The 22,513-nt window shown below is 28.7% G+C and overlaps 1 protein-coding gene across 2 annotated transcripts in view; it reads right to left on the bottom strand.

Annotated features, from left to right (window-relative positions):
• LOC112688398 (lachesin-like) overlaps window positions 1-22,513 on the bottom strand; it is a 106,562-nt gene that overhangs the window by 43,154 nt on the left and 40,895 nt on the right. For both annotated transcript variants that reach the window (XM_025561563.1, XM_025561562.1), the window contains exon 3: window positions 18,988-19,068. In XM_025561563.1, the coding sequence (XP_025417348.1) occupies window positions 18,988-19,068 (81 nt within the window). The remainder of the gene's footprint in view (window positions 1-18,987; window positions 19,069-22,513) is intronic.

Genomic DNA, 22,513 nt, shown 5'->3' on the forward strand with positions numbered 1-22,513 from the left:
AGGAACACACTTTTCAAAGATTTTTGTACAAAAACGTCGGCTTTTTCTTGAATAGTTTTGTTTCTTATTCTTCCATTTTATAGAAACATCTCAATTCAGACAAAAGATATTCATCGTAAAAATTGTAATATTTACACACATACTTAACACTGGCTGTATCTTCATCAGTTCCACCTAGAACTTTGCTTAGAATTTTAAGTACATCCAGGTTTTTTTCTTGAAGCCTGGCTTTTATCTTCTCGTTTAGGATATCAATAACTGGCCAGACAATTGAAACTTTGTAATAATGCTCTACAGATTCAAATGGAGCTTTATTCCCTCCCCCAATTTTCGAGGGGATTTTTCCCTGTCTTGGCAGCTGGGCAGCTCTAAATACACACTTGTCAGCAATTTCTGTAGAGTGATTGAACAACTTTGAGAAAAACTCATCTGTTCTGAAGGATTTCAATACTTCAAGAGTACTGTTTTTTACAGATTTCACAATTTCGTAGGTAACACTGCTTGACTGAAGGGTTTTTGATAGTATGATACATTGTGCTAGAACTTTCTTCAGTAATAGCAGGTCAAATACAAAGTTGAAGTCCTCCAGATTTTTCAACAAAGCATTGGCTTGTCCACCACTGTCAGGGTCCGTATCAGAAATTTCTCGTAGAGTTGTCAGAATGGTATCAAAATTATCTAATAAAGAACGCACTGATTCGACACGGCAAGCCCATCTGGTATCACTCAAAGATTTCAATGTTGATGTTCCACCACTAAAGCTCTTGAAACTTTTTTTAATGTTTTCAAAAATGGCATGTCGTTTAGTTGATTTCTCAATGAAGTTGTAAAGACTTTGAAGTACAAAGAACGTATTTCTAATTGAAGACACGCGCGTGCAACAGCTAACAATGCACAAGTTCAATATATGTGCATTGCAGTGTATGTACATAGCCATTGGAGCTTCTTGCATAATTATAGCTGCCACTCCTTTGTATGGGCCTCTCATGTTCGATGTCCCATCATAGCACTGAGCACGCAGATTTTTAATGTTCAAATCCATTGAAATCAAAACATTTTTAAGTTCATTTGCCAGTGTTATGCCATCAGTTCTTTTAGCACGGTAAAACCCCATAAATGACTCATGAACTTCTAACTTTTCATTTACATACCTCAAGACAATAGCTACTTGTTCGTGCTTTGCTATATCTTGAGTTTCATCAGCTATAATTGCAAAAACCTTGGCTCCTTTAACTTCTTTAGCAATTTGACACTTAATTTGTTCCCCAATAATGGACAGTAGCTCATTCTGAAAAATCGCCGAAGTATACTGAAAATTTTTACAATGCTCTATGAAGAATTTTTTTATTAAATTGTTATCTTTGGAACGTAGTTTCATCAACTCCAAAAAGTTTCCTCTGTTTTTTGAATCTGTAGATTCATCATGAACTCTTAGACCAATAGATTGTCTGCCACAAAATATCAACGATTCACACAAAGCTTCCAAGTACAATCTATTTTCTTGTACTTCTTCTGAATACTTTTGATTTACTTTTTCAATAACAGTGCCACTTTTGTTCGCTTCTTTTAGACAGTTGAGTTTTATGTTGTTACTTTGGTGTAAGTTACTCTTCTCATGTTTCTCAAATACTTTTACAGCTTTCTTCCATTTGGAAAATCCAATAAGTGTAAATACATCTTCTGCATTATTTTTACCATCTGAGTTGTAAAACGAACGACACACAAAACAGAAGGCTTTATCTGTTAGAAGACTATTCCAGCCAAGAAAAAATTTTATACCACTCCGGTCTAAATTTCCTACCATCCGTTTTAGAGAAATTAAAAACACGTGGTTGAAATGAGCCTTCCCCAAAACACACTATAGCCATACTTGGACCATGGACAGGATCACGTTTATTAATTTAGACCAATTTCCAACTGACCAGTTGAACTAGAAGAACAGCCGGGTCTCTGAATTTTATATATAGGAGCAATGTGCTTAGTAGTTGTGGTTGACTGAGCGGATGACGAGCCTGATACATCTTCTACATTTAGTTCTAGTTCATGTTCCAAAACAACACCTTCTAGCGCTTTATCTTCAAACCGTTTCTTTTTGTTTGGTGGGTCTGTGCTAAAGAAGGACAGCAACGAACTCTGCCCTTTTTTTGTTTTTTTGAGCCTGGGAAAAACCCCGTAAGAAAAGATGATGATGACATTTAAAAATTCAAAAACATTTGATCAATTTTGAGTTAAATATAGAATTTTTAGCACAGTAGTTATAGTGTGGTAGTTTAGTTAAAAGTAAAGAATGCGACTCTACCGGGTTCAAGCCTAACCCATTAAGCTAAAGTGTTTGCACTCTTTTTCATATATAATAAATATTGATACTAATTATATTATAGCGAATTAATGTCGATTTACGATAGTTAAAGCCACTTTAAGATGTTTATATTTTATTGTAATTTGAAATTATTTATGGAATATTTAAAAGCGTAAGAGAATATATAAAAAAAATTTTTTTACGGTTTATAAATATATTCAGTGGCGGCGCGTGAACAACTTGGAGGGAATTATGTAATATAAAATGTATTTAAAAATTAGATTATCATTTAAAATAAAGTAAATTACATAAAACATCTATAATTTAATATAATTTAAGTCAATTCACCGGTTTTTTTTTGTTGCGAGCACAATGTTAGTACTAAGTTACAAACATATTAAGTTTTCAATGTATAATATTACCTCATCAAGAAAAAAATAATAAACATTACACATTACATGTAAAGCTTTAAACCACAGTTTAAATGTAACTAAATTATTAAAATATTGCATTCAGATATAATATAAGAATAATAATGATAATAATATATAGGAAAAATATAAATAGTAACCGTTATTTTGAGATAATTATTTATTGCATTTTTATAAGTTATAAACATAATAATTTTTGAAAAATATTCATAGGATCATTGAAATTATACAATATATTATAAAATAGTCAATAGGACAATGAATGACCGATAGATATTTTAAATGTGTTCACCTAAAGCCACCAAAAAAGATTCAATACAAAATAGTTCACTTTATGCTAACGATGTGTTGACACCGGCCATGGGAGCCCATTCACTCATGTCAACGACGTTTTGACACTGGCGTTCAATGTTCAAGCAAGGATAATATATCAATATCCAATTTTAAAAATATTTGTAAATTTTAAGTTAATTTTGCCAAGTTGTACTTAAGTTAATACTTTAACTAGGATTAAAAAAAAAATTGGTGACGGTCGCCGCAGGTCAAATCACGTCGGCTACTGCAGGGTGCGTATATAATAAATTTAAATCAGCATTTAACATGATAAGACCTTGGAATTCGCCATGCAGTATACTACAGGGGCGTAATTTAAGGGGTAAAAACTGGAATAACCACCCCTCCCCCAAGAGACTTTAAAATATAATAAAATATATATATACGAGAAAATTAGTATATTTTACACTATACACAACAAAAATAGGTAGGTACATAAGTACGCTATGAGATAGTAAGGTAAAATATATGTGAAGGTTTGGAATTAATAGAACAAAGTGGGAGGGGGCTGCGTGAATTATCCTCCACTCAATTAAAAAAGCCTATTACGGTGAAATTAAGAAGTTCTAAAAATTGGTAAGATTAAATTAATATTAATAAAAACAATTATTAAATACAATTAATATAAATGTCTATTAATTAAAAAAAATAATACCCAATGAAAAATTTAAAAACAGTTAGTAAAAATGAAATTTTCAAAAACACCCGGAGTCAGGGATCGCAATTTTTTTTAAGTCTTCTATATGGACTATATGGAAGGGGAGAAACTTCATAGACGCTGGTGGGCTACGTGAAGTTCCCCAATCAAATATTTTTTATGGCGCCCAAAGTAAGGAGTTACAAATTCTGAAAACTGTGTTACAAATAGTTACAAATGAGTTATAAAAGAATGGCATTAGTCCGGAGTCGTTCTGACAAAGTCGGGGGGCTACGTGAAGTTGGCCCCCCATCAAAAAAATGTCGATTGCGCCAAAAGTAAGGAGTTACAAATTCTGAAAAGTGTGTTACAAATAGTTACAAATGAGTTACAAAATATTGGCATTGGTCCGGAGTAGATCAGACAATGTCGGGGGGCTAACTTCACGCACGTTAACGATCTGACATCAAACTGTACCAGCAATGAACAATGAAATATCAGTTATACCATTCGAGGTAGAAACTAAAAATAACCGATAACTTTCCAGGAAACTAGTACCGAAACGCGTGTGGTATCGTTGTCGCGACCCTAATAATGACTATTATTTTTGTATACATTTTGTATATACATGTATATTTTGTCATGATAAATACCTACAATTGTTCCAAAAATATATTTCTTTAAAATATTTTATTATTATTTTTATTATCGATGAAAATTATACTATATTTCATTTTCAGGTATTTTTCAGTTAGGTATTTATAATTTATTGAGACTTATACTTCAAAATTCTGGGATTGCAACTGCTACCCCTTTCCACCCCCGAATTACGCCTATGCATTCTAGTATAGCCTTGGGTAAGTTTTTTATTAATATGAATTTTCCAAGTGAGTTTTTCGTCTAAAAACACTCCAAGGTACTTGACAGAGTCATCTTTGTTATTCCATTGTATTGGTTGGTTGTGAATAGATTGGGGATCTTTATATCGTTTTAAGGAAAATATTTTTGCTGCACTTTTTGTTGGATTAAGATTTAGCTTCCATTTTTTGAACCAGGTAGTCACTGTATTTAGCGCCGTTTGGAAATTTTGAATTGAGGATTCTAGGGCGTTGCTTTGGGTTATTACTGTTGTGTAAACAGCAAACATTGCCAGCTGGGAGTTTGGGGGATTGGTATGTCAAAGCAGTAAATGTTGAACAGGGTAGGGCCAAAAATTAAGCTTTGGGGGACTCCAGCTTGTATTTTATGATTTTGAGAATAGTTGGTTCCTATTCTTACTTGAAACGATCGATCCGATATGAAAGAGATTATGGTTTTTAATAAGTATTTGGGGAGAGCTAGCGAATTCAATTTTTGTTTAAGTCCATGATGCCACACCTTGTCAAAGAATTGAGTTACGTCCAGGAAGACTACCATTGTATATTGTTTTTTTTTTCAAAACCACTGACAATTAATTCAGAGATTCGTTGGATTTAAATAAATATTAAATGTAAGAAACTGTGAAGTACAAAAAAACTTCTTGTACCTTACATTATTTCAAATGTCAACATTTTTTTAAATAATGATGAGTATTCGTAAGAAATAGTTTTACAAAAAGAAAAAATTAAAATAAAAAATTATTATAAAAAGAGAAAATAATATATTTTTCAATCGATATACGTGATATAGATTGTTGAGGATATCGAAACTGAGAATCGATTTTATAGATAACTTATTTTGATTCAAAATTTTAATTTGTTACTAATAAGTTATTGATATTCCATCCCATCTAAAAGTTAGACTTTATAATTATTTTTTATATTTATTTAAAAAATTAAATTAATCCTTTATGAAAAATAAAAACCATACACAATTTTTGAATTGTTTACCTAGTTAAGTGAACGAATAATTATAAGATTAAACGTGAGAACAAAAGCACTAAACAAATACCATAAATACCTATATTTTAATTTATCCTTATCTATATGTAACTGACTAAACAGCTTATCAGAAATGGTTGCCAAAATCTTATTCCGTAGTTTGAACAATTTCTATGGTATTTGATTGTTGTTTTTAAGAAGTCAAGAGTAATAATTAGCATAAAATATATATTTGATCGTCTAGTTATTGTTTTTATTTAATATTTGATAAAAATAAAAAATAAAAAAAGGTTGTCATAATGAATAAATAAATGCACATATTGTTTGATTAAGGTTCTGAGGCAAATCCCTAAAATAAATTAACTAAATGCCATTAAATTAAATTTACAAATCCAATATCGCTCCAGTTTAAGGTAGGTAAATAATTTATCTAAGAAAAATTTTTTAATATTAACCAAAATCACTATATAAAAATAAAGTAATAATAATCCCAGCTAAGTATTAATGAAAGTTAATTTTACTACCTAAAATATTCACTTTAATTATATAATTTAATATATATATATATAATAATATATAATATAATATTCGACTTGAAGTTATATAATTTTAAACTAAACCAATGATAATAATGTATTGATACCATTGAACTTGGATAATTTTTCTTTAAATAAGAACTAATTTTTCACGTGATTAACCTAAATGTGCACCACACTAATAATTCAATGATATACATAAATCGTTTTAAATAAAATCAAGACAATTCAAAATTAACTAAAGTAATTTTTTAGCAAAAATTGGCAAAAATGAATCTGTTTAATATTACATTTAAGATTGTAGATCCGAAAAAAAATTATCATAAATATTCGTTATAGAGCATATTCCATTCATACATATAAATATGACTCATTACTTAATAAATGTTATACTTATAACAAAGTAATTGAAATAATTTTTTATTTTTCATTTTACTTATTATTTTTTTTTTTTTTTCATAATAAAAACCATCGGCAATATTGGCCATTGGGTTGTAATAATATGATTACAATGAATTTAAATTAGTAAATAAATTATTATAAGTATGTGATATAACGTACAAATTTAAACATATGATGTTGATACTTATATTTTATTTATTAGGTCTGCTGTGACGATAAATTTTATTGTGTTGGATAGTGAATTTGGTTCTTGATTTAGTTGGAAAAGTGAATGATGCTAAGAGTTTAGATTTTTTTCTCGATTTTTTATTGTTTCCAGATCAAAATATTTATGATATTAAATTTTCAAAATATGTATGCATTTAATATTAAAATATAACGTATACAGTATTGAATCAATAATTTTACAGTGTAAACTGTATCGTTGATTAAATGCTCGATATTTTTAAAAATTGAATAAATATAAATAATGCAAAAATATTAATGATTTGATCTTACGCTATTACTGATCCCTAAAACATTTAGTTTAGATTTAAACTGATCAATTATTAAAAAAAAAAAAATGTGCAGCAATCACGGTTTAAATAGTTCACAAAACAGAAACGTATATCAAACCAAAACTATTGTATGCTTTAATGTGTAATAAGATTTACAACAGCCATGAGCACTTTACGACAATAGTTCATTGATTATTATTATTATTATTATTATTATGCGTAATAAAACGAACATATATGAGAACTAGTCGACCAATTATCTTTTGGAACATTCGGGCGAATTACAATATAGTCAGGCTTATCGTCTATGGGCTGGGAGAGAAAGGGTAGTCTGTCTGAAGAAGTATTCATGCCAAATGGACTCTAATATACCAAGAATAGCTAACAGTAAAACGACGATATAAATAAAAGATATTTTACCAAACGACAATGGATGTTTTATTCATAACACCAGTTGTTTAGATTTCAATGAGAAATAATATAGGAACTCAATTAGCGCATAAGATATTACGCATAGATTGAAAACAATTTAGTTGTGATCAAAATTGTTTAGTTTAATATTTTATTCATTTTGATGATAACTTGTTTGAGTATACCTATATTTTTGTTTAAGGCTTGTAAGTTTAGTTAAACAATTTAAAATTTCTTTATTACGTGACAGGCTAAATCAATAATTATTTCAAAACTTTAATTTAACTTCATAACTTATTTTGAAGTTCCACTCAGAACCTCATCTTTATTATAGCTTTTATACACATACTCGAGCACCTATCCAAGTGATTTATTCAATGTTTGAATCATGTATCGTATCATATACATGCTTACTATATCAGTATATATAAGTATCTGACCAATTTTTTTTTAATTAATTCACTATTTATATTTAAAATTGACTTATTATTATTAATAAAAGTAGAAGTAAACATAACCATCAATTTTATAAAAGAAAACTTTTTAAATTAATGGCCAATTACCATTATACATGAAATTTCTCCGTTTGTTTAAATAATAAATTATATATTCACAGTAATTATAATTGTGATTAACATTAATAAATATATGAATATTTTAAATGTCCAAATATTACATTTGAAATCTAAAATAAAATAATTGTATTATCATTTCAATTGCATTTAAAACACTGACGTATTTTTAAGGGTATTAATAAAATTCCAGAATTCTCATAGCGAATTAGTTTATTTTTGGTTGTTACGCATTTCGTCTTAAAAACAAATCACCTACGTATGAAGTTAAATCATATCGAAAGAAATATTATACTAAATAATAATGATAATGTTGTAAACAATAGTCTGTTGTAGGAACACGTATCCACGCATTTTTTAAAAACAATCTAATAAAAATAGTTTTCGTAAAAGTATATAAAAAAAAAAATAGTTGACAGCAATTTAGTAGCAGAATATAAATATATATAGTATTTTGCGTTCAGTAAAGTATATTATTGATGCGCATTAATCTACACCAACACATGATATAAAGTGCATCCATCTGGTCGACATGTAAACAAATCACGTTACCCGCGGAGCACCGGGATAAATTGATACCAAAATAAATCCACCCATGTAAAGTTTACGTCAGTGTATAAACAGTTGTAACTGACTTTCCGATTCAAATATAATGTATCTCTGTTAATTCGTTATTTAAATTTTATTAAGTTTTTTTTGACCTTGTCGATATTGTTGTACTGTACATTTATTACGAACAAAACATAATGTAATGTTATTATTAAACTCATCTCATCGTCAATTGCACACAACTATATTTTTATAGAACCATCGTGCACAATAAAATAATTTAATATGGTATTATTTTTCATATGATGTACGTTATTTTTGTAAAAAATTCATTTTATTCCATGTACTCGAACGTTTTACAACCACGTTTTATTGAGTCCTGTTTGACCAATTACTTCTTTCGGATTCGCACATATATTTACCCTCGGAAAATACCCACTAAATTCAAAAGAAAAAATACTTAGTCCCAGCGAGGAAGTAAATAAATTGAATAACAATATTTATCTCAAAATTAAATTTTTTGAAATAATTTTCAATCGAACCGTAAATTTTGACATTTCAACGAAAGCTATAACAACAATCGTTTATTGTTTATTAATATTTGATTATTAAATATAATAACCATAATAATAATAATAATCAAAATATAAAAACAAGAACTAAAGACAAAAATTATATACACTACACAACGTAACAATGCCTAACTGGTGTTATATATTAGTAAAGTGTATATTAATTTATAATTTTTTTTCGATTAATCAAAACTGCCATTTTTACATTTAAATACATTTTACATTTTCAAATTATAATATTATAATTTATTTGATGCGATACATGCATCAAATAACTAAAAAAAAATTACTGTGTGTTACTTTATCTAAATTTTAAAACAATAGACTTTTAATAAAATAAAGCTGTCGCTCTTTACTTTTACATTATTTTTAACTTGTATTAAATAGGCAAATGTATTTTACAATAGCTGCAATTCTAGATGGTAATGGATTTAAATACTAGTTAAAAATAAACTAAGAATATAAGAAAAAAAAATCATTGACCCATTCAAATCAATCATTGAAAAAAATTCTGAATTATTCATTTTTCTTAATTAAAGTAAGCCAAATGATTATATTAGCTATTTAAGTCAAAAACACCAAATTGATTCACAATAAAACATTGAGTAAAAAATTATATATTCATTTCATTATTTTAAAGAATAAAAGTTTATATGTTGATTATATTTAAATGTTATAACACTTAAAATGATATTAAAATACACAGATTAATGTCATGATATCAGCAGTAAAAATTTGCTTCGAAGAAAATTATTTAAAAAAATGGATAAATTACTTAATTCAAATTGGTATCGAATAATGCAGAATTTAAATTAATTTTTTTTTTTTTTTAACATGTCTAGTTTAAATTACTTATAACATCTATATTGTTAAAAGTAGTTATAATAGTTAATTACAATTAACATATGAAATATATATTATTCTTATACGTAATTAAATATCGCGGATTGAAGCAGCTACGGTATCGTACCGTATACAGGTAAACAACGGGTGATGGGCGTGATTAATATAATAAGGGTAATTATTGTGGAAATTCGTAGTACAACTTTACAGTGCGCGTGTCATGGATGATACATCAATTAGATGTGGTACAATTCATGGTGCATAAAAACGTGACAGCAAACACAGGCGGCCGTTTACCAATTATTAAATCAAAACGAAAAAATATGTTTCATTTTATTTTTTTTTTTTCATACACCTACAAGGAAAAATCTGAGTTCACATATATATGTATACACACAGACATGTATATATAAGGTATTAAATAATTTATCAATCACAGGCGACGCAATACGTCAACGGCATATAATCCTGATAACCAAATGCCACGGGTGGGGAATGATGACGGGATGCAGGAGTGGTGGTGGGCTTGCCACCGTTTGTACATACGACAGGCGTCGGTAGCCATTAATCATCCATCGCGGTCTCATAGTTTTATCTTCTGCCACCACCGTGTCAAAATTCGAAAAAAGTAATATATCGACACGCCAGGTGGATGAGAAACGGATACGAAAATATTTATAGAACATGATCCCAAAAAATGACACTTTTTTCATACGCGTGCGCGTACATACATTATATATATACCTATATATAAATCTCGTTTCGAATGGGTAAAAACTTTGTATAGATTTCTGTATGTTTGTCTCTCTTTCTCTCTCTTTTTCTCTCTACCTCTCTTTTTGACTTTCTCTTTCAATCTAAATTATTGAATAACGCGGTGAAAGGCAAGACGAAGAAATTATCTAGGGAAAAGATCACCATTGTTTACGAATATGACGGGAGTCAAAAAAAATAAAAATAAAATAAAAACTGAATTGCAAAAACAACTTCATTATAAACTCAATTTCGACGGCTCATTTGATACCATTTTGAAAACTCAGGTTTTGTTAGTTTTACTCCCACCAACTTTAATTTTCCAGTTTTTTTTCGATTATTTTATTGCTTTTGAAGTGATTTTTTTTTTTTTTTTTACGAGTAGTATTGTTTGTCCTTCGGTTTAACATTTTGAATTAATGGAACACTTTTATTTGCACTCTTGTTTTGATTATTATTACTCCGTTATTCGGGATGCCATAAATCTTTATACAGTTTTAACATTACCAAATACATTAAGAAAGCTCCAAATTTTTTGCACCGATCATCAATCACCAATATTTCTGTTTATATATATTCAATATTCTTAGTAAATTGAGTTAATATGATACTCGAAAATAAAGAGGAGCCGTCAAAACTTGTTAAATATAAATAGTTAAAAATGTGTTATAGTAAATGTTCAAAATTATGCTGTAGACGATTATACCTTTAAACATTAAAGTAAACTTTTTTTATATATATAATTTTACTTTTATATGTACAAAAGTTTTATCCTTTTAAAATAAATCTGAGAAATTATGCATTCAATAATTTTTTTTAATGTTATTGAATAAAGTTTAAGGGGCAATAGGATGAATAACGTGAATTCAAATATTAAATTTTTGTGAATTCATAAAAATATAATAACTGTAATAAACTACATCAGTTAATTTTAATTAATCGTATTATTTTTTTTTTTTTTACGATTTAAAATAGAATATTAGAATATTAGAATTAAGATATTTTTAATTTACACTAAATAAATTATTTAAAATTATTAAATATAGGTATCCTCACAAATATTTTATAATTATGAAAATATATACATATACAATTACGTAAATAAATAATTAGAAATTCAATTAAATATTTAATTACATGGATGAAACTTTTATTTTTATGGGATGCAATATTGATAAACAAAATTAATAATAAACATTAAACCGTTATATAATAAATGTTTATCAGATATAAATTTCATTGGTTTTTGTATTTTTTTTTTTTATTTTTTTTATTTTTAATTAATTATACTGGACAAAAGATTTAAATTACAAATCTTATATCTTAATCAAATATAATTAGAGATTTGTCAATAAAAAAAATATTCATATCACCTTTAATGGCCATTGTTATATTATGTAAGTATAAAATATAGGTTTCCAAATATGAATTTCATGTAGACTAATTGTCAGTCGATTTAGATAATACAAATATTTTATTAAAAAATAACAAGAAGATGCAAAAAAAAACAGTGCCCAATATCGACATCAAAATTAAAAAAACCTATGATGAAATTATGATTTTTCAAAATATATATATATTATATAAAAATAAACAACAATAAGATTAATATAAAGGTATAAAAAAGTGTATATTTATACAACAGTGACGTTATAATTGTTTGTTTGAGAAACTTAGACACTTGTAAAGATTCGATAAAAAATATGATATATACAATGTATATTACACATAAGCATATGTACACCGTAAAGCCGTGTGCAGTAAAAAAACAACATTTTTACAATGACATTACGCATCTCCAAGATTCGTTAGAGCGGATAATATTAAAATATTTCACACACTGCTAGATTATATTTGATAAGGAAAATTTAATAAGCGTTCGTTTACAACAAATAACATCACATCGGATTTGATTGTTAAGGAATGTTATCAAAAAACATATAAAACTACGGTGTGGTAATTTTATGTTTATGTGGTTTTGTTCTGTGATAATACAAGAATTTAGGATGTTGGTGGCGGAAGAACGGCAATTCCGTCGGATGGATTGGGTGAATTGTGTGTGTTTCTATATATGTATATATATATATTTTAGGACAAGTGTAAACTTGCCGTAATCCGCGAACACAGTTAGCGGTATTAAAAGCCCGGACGGACAGTTTTAGACGTCAAACGAGAATACAGGGTTTCTCCCACCCATGAATTCCCTCGTACTAACCTACGCAGACACTGATTTATCACTAGCCACTCTTTAACTACCCCTAACAAAACTTGCGCATAAATTACGTACTGTGAAACGTAGTTAGGATCCATGTACAACACACACACACACAGAAATATATAATATGTATACAAATACGAGTATATTATGTATTCATGGATTGATAAAGTTATCGGAGTTCGGAGTAGGTGCAAGTATATCGTGCATGTCAACTTATAACGTTCCCCTTCAGTCAGTGAAGAGAAGAACGAGTTGACAACCTTTGCATGACTATCATATATTTACACTTTTTAGATACTTTGAGAATGAATTTGAATGTATTTTAATTTAATTTATGGATTTCCATCAACATCATTATAAACTATGAAGTAGTAAATATGACTAAAAATAAATAAACAACTAATTGCATTATAAATACCTGCATCTGATAAATAAATAAATATATTTATATATTTATATATAATATATATTCAACTTAATATAAGCATTATTGGACTTGTAATATATTACAATATAAATATAGTATAAATACAAAATACATTACAAATATTATACTAATTATTTATAATAAGCTGAATAGGTACTACCTAAAAGTTTTTCCGCTTATTTTATCCATAAACATGTGTGTAAAACTTTTGATCCATACCTTGTACGTTTTATTATACGTACATTTTATAGTTGCTCATTATTATTTACAAACAACATGAACACTATATTACATGATTAGATAAAATTTAATAGAATTTGTATTCATCTTAAAGAATATATATTTTTAAACTACTTTCATTTTTATACTAATAAATCAAATACATTATCACTACAATTGTAGACATTTATTACGTTTGCTTATATGAATGAACATAGATAATATTTAATAAATAGGTATGATAGAGATATTTAAACAATTAAAATAAAGTTATTATAGGATCATTCAATATCTGTTTGTAACAATTAGCAATGTTCTAAATTACATTTTTTTTTTCTATCGACAATCAATATTGAAAGTAACAAAATTTACAGTGTGATATTTTTAAATATATATTGGTTACTGCTAAATAGCTCTTTAAATAAAATTGGAATAAAAATAAAGAATTTGCAATCAATATTTTAGAATATACATCAGTTGATTACATTGTAATTTCTAGATTAAACGCATGAATAATGAAAATATCATGATAAAACACAAATGGATATCTCTGTTATAATAAGTTATTACAATCGAATAAACATTGCCTACAAATTGTATGCGTTTGTGCAAGTTAATTTAATTTATAGTTCACCTCATTGACAGTTAATCCATCTATTTCGAGAATTCGTACGTTTATCATAATTAATTCAAAATATGAAAATACTAAAATTCAATATTATGTGTTAACACAAAAATTATCCTCGACAAAATACAAAATACACTACTGTTTTAAATGGAATTATTGAATTTTAGAATTGGAATTATGAACAACTAACACATGCATATTAACTATTAAATAGATATAAATAATAACACAGTTAATGTATTCATATAATTATTTTTATATAAACAAATTAAAAATCTGATTTTAGACAAATTTTCTTATTTATTAAACTCAGTATCAATTATAATCACTCAATTATTCAAGAATTAAATTAATGTAATGAATAATTCACCTTCCTAAGACAAAGGTTTTCATATTTTATTGCTATGATAAATATCACCGTATAAAAATTGTCTGACTAAAATAATTAGTCATTACTCATTCAAATTACCTTTTAACCAAAAAATATATAAAAAATGCAATTTCAACAAAAGTTCTACCGAAATGCATATATATCCAATTAATACTATACTCGCCAGTAAATATAAAATATTGTATTAAAAATCAAGTTGTAAATGATATCACATTTTTATAGAACGAAATGTGATTCGATTTTATAAAAAAAAAAAAAAAATCTCAATAAGTAAAACAAAAAATAAAGCTACATACAAATAAATTTAATTTTACAATGTTACCTTGTACAACGATGTACAAATCTCCATTAATTACCAACTGTTAATAATAAATTAATAGGTACTTTAAAAAGTTATGTGTTTCGATAGTCACTGAATAGAATAGTCCTTTAATACATTTTTAACCAATGTACTTAGAAATCATAAATTCTATCTTTTCCGAAATATTCATTCATCTACCTAGTCGGAAAAACGCAATGTAAACTCACCCTAAGCGTGCAAAATTATTTTCATAGTTAAGACCTAACATACTCTTGATACTACATCGAATTTACGAAACGGATAAGGCTGAAATATAACAGTTGCAAATCGTCGTTCGAGTGGTTCACCATTAACTAATAGTGAGCAACCACGTATCTTTACCAAATCAAAAGTAGATATATAAAGCGGGTGTATAATTAACCATCGTTTGATAATAATAATAATAATAATAATAATAATAATATCCCATTTTAAACATATTTCATTTTTTATCGGCAATAATAATATTCAACGTATATATACAACACATATATTTGTACAAGTCTTCAACTATAACAGCAGAGTACTACCACCACCAAAAGCAACTGCACGACCTACCTACCTCCGTGTTACCCGACCTCAACCGCGACTCAATCTGCTTGCATGACGGAATTATACCATCTCGTCGTAATCTACGCTATTGGGTACGTGACATTGTTGGAACCCCGAACACTAACAGCAGCGGCTATTGTGCACAAGGTGTATAAATGTTGTGCTTTTGTGTATGCGTGTGCGTGTGTACAACACTCGGTCGACTGCGGGTGCTACGTGTTAAATTATTACTTAATTAAACCGTTATCTCTGAGAGGGGTAGTTATGGTGGCCGAACGCGAAGATATTCATTGGGCTCGAGGGTCGGAAACGGAAGGATCGACTTAAGTCTTGAGGGACGCGAGCGTGCGCGAGCAATTCGGTCGTGCAGCCGGGCTACGGAATGCAGGGTGGCCGGGAGGTAGGTTGCGGGACGAAGGATTTCGCACAGGTAAAATACGAGTCCCGCTACCCCTTTTCTGCATCGGCACGACGCTCGTGCGCCCCCCCCCCCCATGTCCAACACCGCTAGATTTATCGTGTTTTAAGTTCGGTTCTTCTTCGTCCCTTAGCTCATGACCCCTCGAACACAATCTCTCTCTTTCTCACTCTCTATCTCTCCCCATGTGTCTATCCATCTTTTTCCAACTATCGTCGTCATCATCACCCACACAAGTATAAACGTATGTACAATATAAATGTTTGCTTCTTTGCACGTCTTTCTTCAACATCCCGTAATCGTCTCTAAAGACGGCGTTACTTCTTCCGCGCATATAAAAAATAAACTACCTTTGTCCACGTGGCTTTACGAGTGCACGGACCTAAGCAAATAATGTACGGATTTGTCAATTAATAATGTAATTTCGTTGATCCCAAGTAGAGACCAATAATAAATATTAAACAATTATTATCTTTAAATAGGCTAAACATTCCTACGGTTGAGAGCTAAGTAGAATATTCTTCGATGAGTTCCTAATTAAAAACTGTGTTACGTTTCAACATTTGCGATAGGCTTAACTTCGGTCACATTAAAACAGTAAATATTTTACATGTAGATTTCTTGAAAGTATAATTTACCCGATGTAACATTCATTCAACCATTAAACAAATGAAAATTAAATTTTTAAGTAATTAACAGTAGTGGATTTTTATTTCGGGTCGAAGCGTGAAATATATAGGTTTGCAATGAAGTTTTTTTTCTCTTTATCCGTAATCACATTTTCGGCTACTAAATCTACATTAGAAGTTTGGAGTGGAAACTTTTTTGTTGTAAATTAAACGCGAATGGTACACTGTGAGAAAATCATTTTTACGGTAATGATCCTAAAGAAGAATAAAAAAAATATAAATAAAAATAAAAATTTTGAAACGCCTACCGTTAAACGTTGTCCCTCAAATTAAAATTAATATTTCTCGATAAAACAAAAATATTTATTCAGCCGAAAGTTCGATATGAAGTTAACCCGCGGGGGCGCAACACGATTGCGCACTTTCTACCTTTTTACCTGAAAAAAACACAACACCATTGCGCACAAAATGATATGTGTATATATAACTATGAATATTGTATAATAATACAATATATATATATATATATTGTACAACATAAAATAATGTATGCATGTATAATTATTAATTATTACATATTAATTCACAATTTTCCTTCTCAACTATTACAGGCTTAAGATTGTCAACAAATTATTAGCGTTGGCTTGGTTAAAAATTGTTTTTTTTAAACGTTTATCATACATACATTTTCTCCATAACTTAACATCAGAAAAAAACCGGCGGATATCTTATTCCGTATTTCTAAGTTCTTGTTTAATTATTTTTTTGGGTCTAGTAAGCAAATCATTTTCGCATTTTCTTTTTCAACTTGTCTACTAGGTAATAATATTCTCTGGAATCTCGTCATGTCTATGCTCATTTAACATACTCAACACTTTGGTCCTTGTCAACTAGTAAACTGGCTGTACAATTTTTATTTGTATAGTGATACCACATATTTCCACACTTTTTCAGAACTAAATTTATACCCATCAACTAAAAGACATAGCTTACCATTTTCGGTTTCAATTTTTTTTTTGTATTTGTGTATCCATTTTCTAAAAACAAAATTTCACAAATAAAACGAAAATACACACGTTGCGCGATACGGGCGCCCGCGTGTGACTGGCGACTGATGAAATAAATATTATCTAACTTTAAGATCGGATGTGAACACTAGCCTATCAGTTATAGGTGATAAAATATTATTAACAAACTAGTCGCCGCTATAATATAGTATCCATTATAGATGAGTTTCTTAAAGTTCAAAATAAAATAATTTTAGACATTTAGCTTACACGTAATTTAGAAAAAAAAAACAATTGTTGACAGTCCTAAGCCTTTAATAATTGAGAAGGAAAATCGTGAATTAATATGTAATAATTAATAATTATAAAATAATACATTATTTTAGGTTGTACATAAATTATTATACAATATACATAGTTATATATACACATATCATTTTGTGCGCAATGGTGTTGTGTTTTTTTCAGGTAAAAAGGTAGAAAGTGCGCAATCGTGTTGCACCGAATCCGCGGTCGCTGTGTCATCATCTACAGTGATCGGCAGGCTCACGCACTAGCTTCCGTCATTGCAATCTCCGAAAAAGACGATAGGTCGGGCGCACATCGAGACACAGTTTAGATGCAGCACAGCGTAAGGTAACGCAGTGCATGAAAAACTGTGTGGTCCATGTGAGCGCATATTGCTACGCAGTTCTGTGTCACCCAATCATGAACGGAATGATTTCAGACAATTTAATAAATGGAAGTTCTGAATCAGATTCTGATGATGAATTCGATGAACTTTTTATATTATATTCATTAAATACGCGAAAAAAATTAAGGAAAAGTGATTTTATAAAAATTTAACTTTTGATTTTGTCTTCGTATAGTCAACCATGACGTATAAGACACTATAATGTCGGACGGCTTCAATCACAGACTCTACCGTAGTAAAATTAAAATAAAAAATAAAATATCGAATCAAAATTAAAAAGATGGAAATTATGTTAAGCCGGCATAACTGTAAGACATTCCAAACGCGTGTGGCACGTGCGCAGTAAAACCGTGTGACGGACACTGCGCGACGCAGGTCGACACAAGCACAGTAATAGTCCGCTATGTTACAATGTGCGTCCGGCGTTATTGTTTTTTTCCCCGCACCCTTGTGAAATGATATGTCACCTTGGTCCGCGAGACTTACACGCGCGCATTCGCGTCCGCACGTCGGATGTGGAAGTCCACCGTTAACCGCCAAGCGTGTCCCGCAATTCGCGGCAGAAAGAACCGTGCGCGCGCGAGCGGCTGACCGTGAAATTGCAACGCAAACGTTTCGCGCCACGTCTGCGGGGGCCGAACGCGCGCCCATCTGCCCCGGTGTGTTATTTATTATTCCGGTGCAGCCCATGAAACTTAATTAACCATTCTGTACCTGGACGACATCTGCACACCTATATATATATATATATATACTGTTTTACTACTCACCATGGTTGAATTGGTTCACGGAATTCGCGTTCAGATCGACTTCTTTGCCGGATTGCAAGCTGCCACTGATTATTATAACATCTGAAACACGCCACGTCGGAACGACGGTATTAATGGTCATTCGTGTTATTGTCACTGTTACAACCGAGTATTGAATATTTTAACGAATATAATTTTTTTTTTTTTTTTTAGTGCCCGACTCAATCGATTTTCTGCAGCCACGCAATTTTCGAACCAAACATTTAAAGTATCAAAACTCGTTTTTAAGTATATTTACTTCATTTGGACATTAGAAAATTACAATTTTCGACAGGTTTTTTTATTTTTCTTCATCGGCGGTAAAAAAATATAACTATATAATATATTTCATTTCTGTTATAATTGCAGATTATTTTCCAGAGCCTTGTTGCGTTTTTAAGGAGGGGCATTATATTTATTTATTTTATCGTGACACCGAAATCTAAAGGCTGATTATAATATAATTATGGTCTTACCAATACATTTAAATACGAATCTCTTTGTGATTTCAACTGAGATAAATAGGTACATCTAAATAAATTATAGTCATCCACTATAAATATGATTCACAGTAATTTTATAATGATGGCAAATATAAACATGTTTAACAAGAAAAATAAATATCGTTCACATGTATTTATGTAAATAAAAACATTTTTGAGCATGATTTCCGGGTATCTCGAGAAAACCGTTCAGTATTTATTATGCAAACCAATGTATTTACATGTTGTAAATTTAGATTTAAAGACTTAAAAGATAAAAGTTGAACGTGTTAAAAGCTATATCATTAATATTGATGATTTATTAACAACTTATGGATGAGTTAAATCTTAAATTTAAAGTTAAATAATGTCATTAAACATGCAACAATTATATCATAGATTATTTTCAACTGCTCCATTGCTAACTAGTTTTATAAATTTCTATAAACAGCAGCTTTTAATGTAACTCCAAAAAATAAAATTCATCAATTTTTTTATCAATCTTCAGTGTTTGATTTGTCAACATAAAATTTAAGGTACATAAAATATATTAAGATACTAAATATAATTGATATTTTTTGTAAAATAAATCAAATTGAAATTATTTTTCGAATAATTAATTAATTTCTGATATATAGATGTGATGTAATATTAATTAATATTCATTTATAAATCATTCATTTGTAAATTATAAGCTTAATTCGTGTCTGTAATCCATGACAGCAAAATGTAGATAAAGTTGAAAAATATTAATCTGTTCAAAAACCTAAGTACAAAATTCAAAAATGAAATTATTTATTCTAAAAATTGTCTTTAGTTCATGTATTTAATTCAATCAAACATTTTAATAACTAAACTAAACATCCAAAAAGTAACATGAATCGATTTCAATATAATACACTGTATTTTAGATAGTTATTCATTATATATTTTTCTCGTGAGTAGATATTTGAGTTTTATAACGATAATTCGATTTTTTAAATTGATATGAAAGTTAATAAGAGACTTGATAAAAGGTGGACGAGTTTAGACGACCATAAACCTTAAACTATTCAATAAGGGTCATACAGCGCTGTTCCAATAAGCTGCTGCAGTTCGAGAATAGTATTTTTTCATCCTCCGAAGTTTTTTTTCTTCTCCCTTAAGTCGTTTATTTTATTTTATTTTTTGTGTAATATTGTGTATGATATCTGGTCGATACGCACAAAATGTGATTGTTATTTGAGAACAATATTTATATTCCATGTAGTTATTATATTATAGAAACCTTATAGAATTATGGAAGTTCCAGTTGATTTTTAATGACCACTTTAGGTACGCAATACAATACATCATATCATAAACAAAAATATGTATATACTTATCAGATAACGTTCATTATTATACAAATACTATATAATATTTGAACAACTTACACAATAACATATTATTAAACATTAAGTAAAATATAACTGACAAAACATATTTATACGTTTTTAACAATATGGGTGGTTCATAATTAACAAAATATTACAAGATAATTTACGTCTATCATAATATAATTAAATTAGTTAAATTAAATAAAAAATGGTAATCGCAAACAAACACGGTACAAAGTAAACTGTGTAACATCACGTTTATGTTTCAAATCATATAAATAGTAAATAATTGCACACCTTAATAATTTACCAACCTATAATTGGTTATCTATTATAATATGGATGTGTTAACATAATTAAGAACAAATTATGAATAATTCAATGTGTGTAATACACCGTTTTTTGTGTATAAATTAACTTTGAAATAATCTTGTACTGATTAATCAAAAACAACTTCATGTTCGATACCAAACGTATCAATGTTAAAAAGAACAAATTTAAAAAGTAGGTAAAATAAAATATTTAAACAAATTGTTATATAATATAAAATATAGGACTATTTTCAAGTTAATTATGTCAAAATAATTGTTTATTTTACATTCTAAACGAATGATAATATCATATTATATAATAATGTCCACTCATATTATGAGTGGACATTATTCCCTGTGGAATAGGTCCAAAAGGTGACGTAGTATAATGCAATGGGATAACGATACGGGAGTCATGGGAATTGATCGCGCCAGATTTTTTTCACTACACTGGGAAATCTAACCCATATTGTGGTCAGATGCGCGACCGCTCCACCCTTATAATTGATAGTTAGATTAGTTTAACTCAGCCATTAATATCGTTAAGATTCTTGTATTATTTTATTAAGTGTAATCATTTAAACAGTTTTAAGTATACGGATAGATTGCTTCGTGCAAATCAAATGAAGCAACCCGTGTACAGAAGTCTCATCGATTTTTTATGCATAGCTCATGATTATTATAAGTACTCATATAAACAAGCCTTTACAACTTCTTTTAAATTATACCTTGGAAATCACTATTTTTCCAACCATTTAATTAGTGAAATATTTAGTTGTTTGTTAATACAAGTCTTATCAGAACAAGGCATAGAAATTAAATAAAAATTAAAATTAAATGAAGTGTTAAGTACCTATTATAATAGTATTGCAAAAGGTATACACGAAAACTTTTAAAATGTTCTAAATCAGCCATATCGTTTTACTAAATCGATAGTAATTTTATTAGTTAACTTCAATTATTTTGCTTTTATATTTGCACCCGCGGCACATTTTTTATTGATAGAAGTTATAACATATATTTTTTAAGCCAATTGATATCAATCAAATTTGTTCAGTCTTAACATATTGCTTTATACTGCAATTCATTCAGTATAAAAATATAATTTTCGAATACCTAAAAAAATTTTAAAATCATAACTAGGGCTCGGAAGTTAATGCATTTTGCATTTTTTTTTCGAACTTTTTAGAAGATGCTATCCTGGCCACAATTTGTTTCATTAGTATGTAAATCCAAATAACTAATTTTTATTTTGCATTATTTGGTGTTTGTTACTTTTTAAGTCATTTTTCCACATTTTTAGTCATTTTTACTGATTTCGCACTAATTCATTTCTTATTGTTTCTTATCGACCATT

The sequence above is a fragment of the Sipha flava genome, unplaced genomic scaffold (genome assembly GCF_003268045.1).
Source record: "Sipha flava isolate LNK unplaced genomic scaffold, YSA_version1 38_pilon_pilon, whole genome shotgun sequence".
NCBI lineage: Eukaryota > Metazoa > Arthropoda > Insecta > Hemiptera > Aphididae > Sipha > Sipha flava.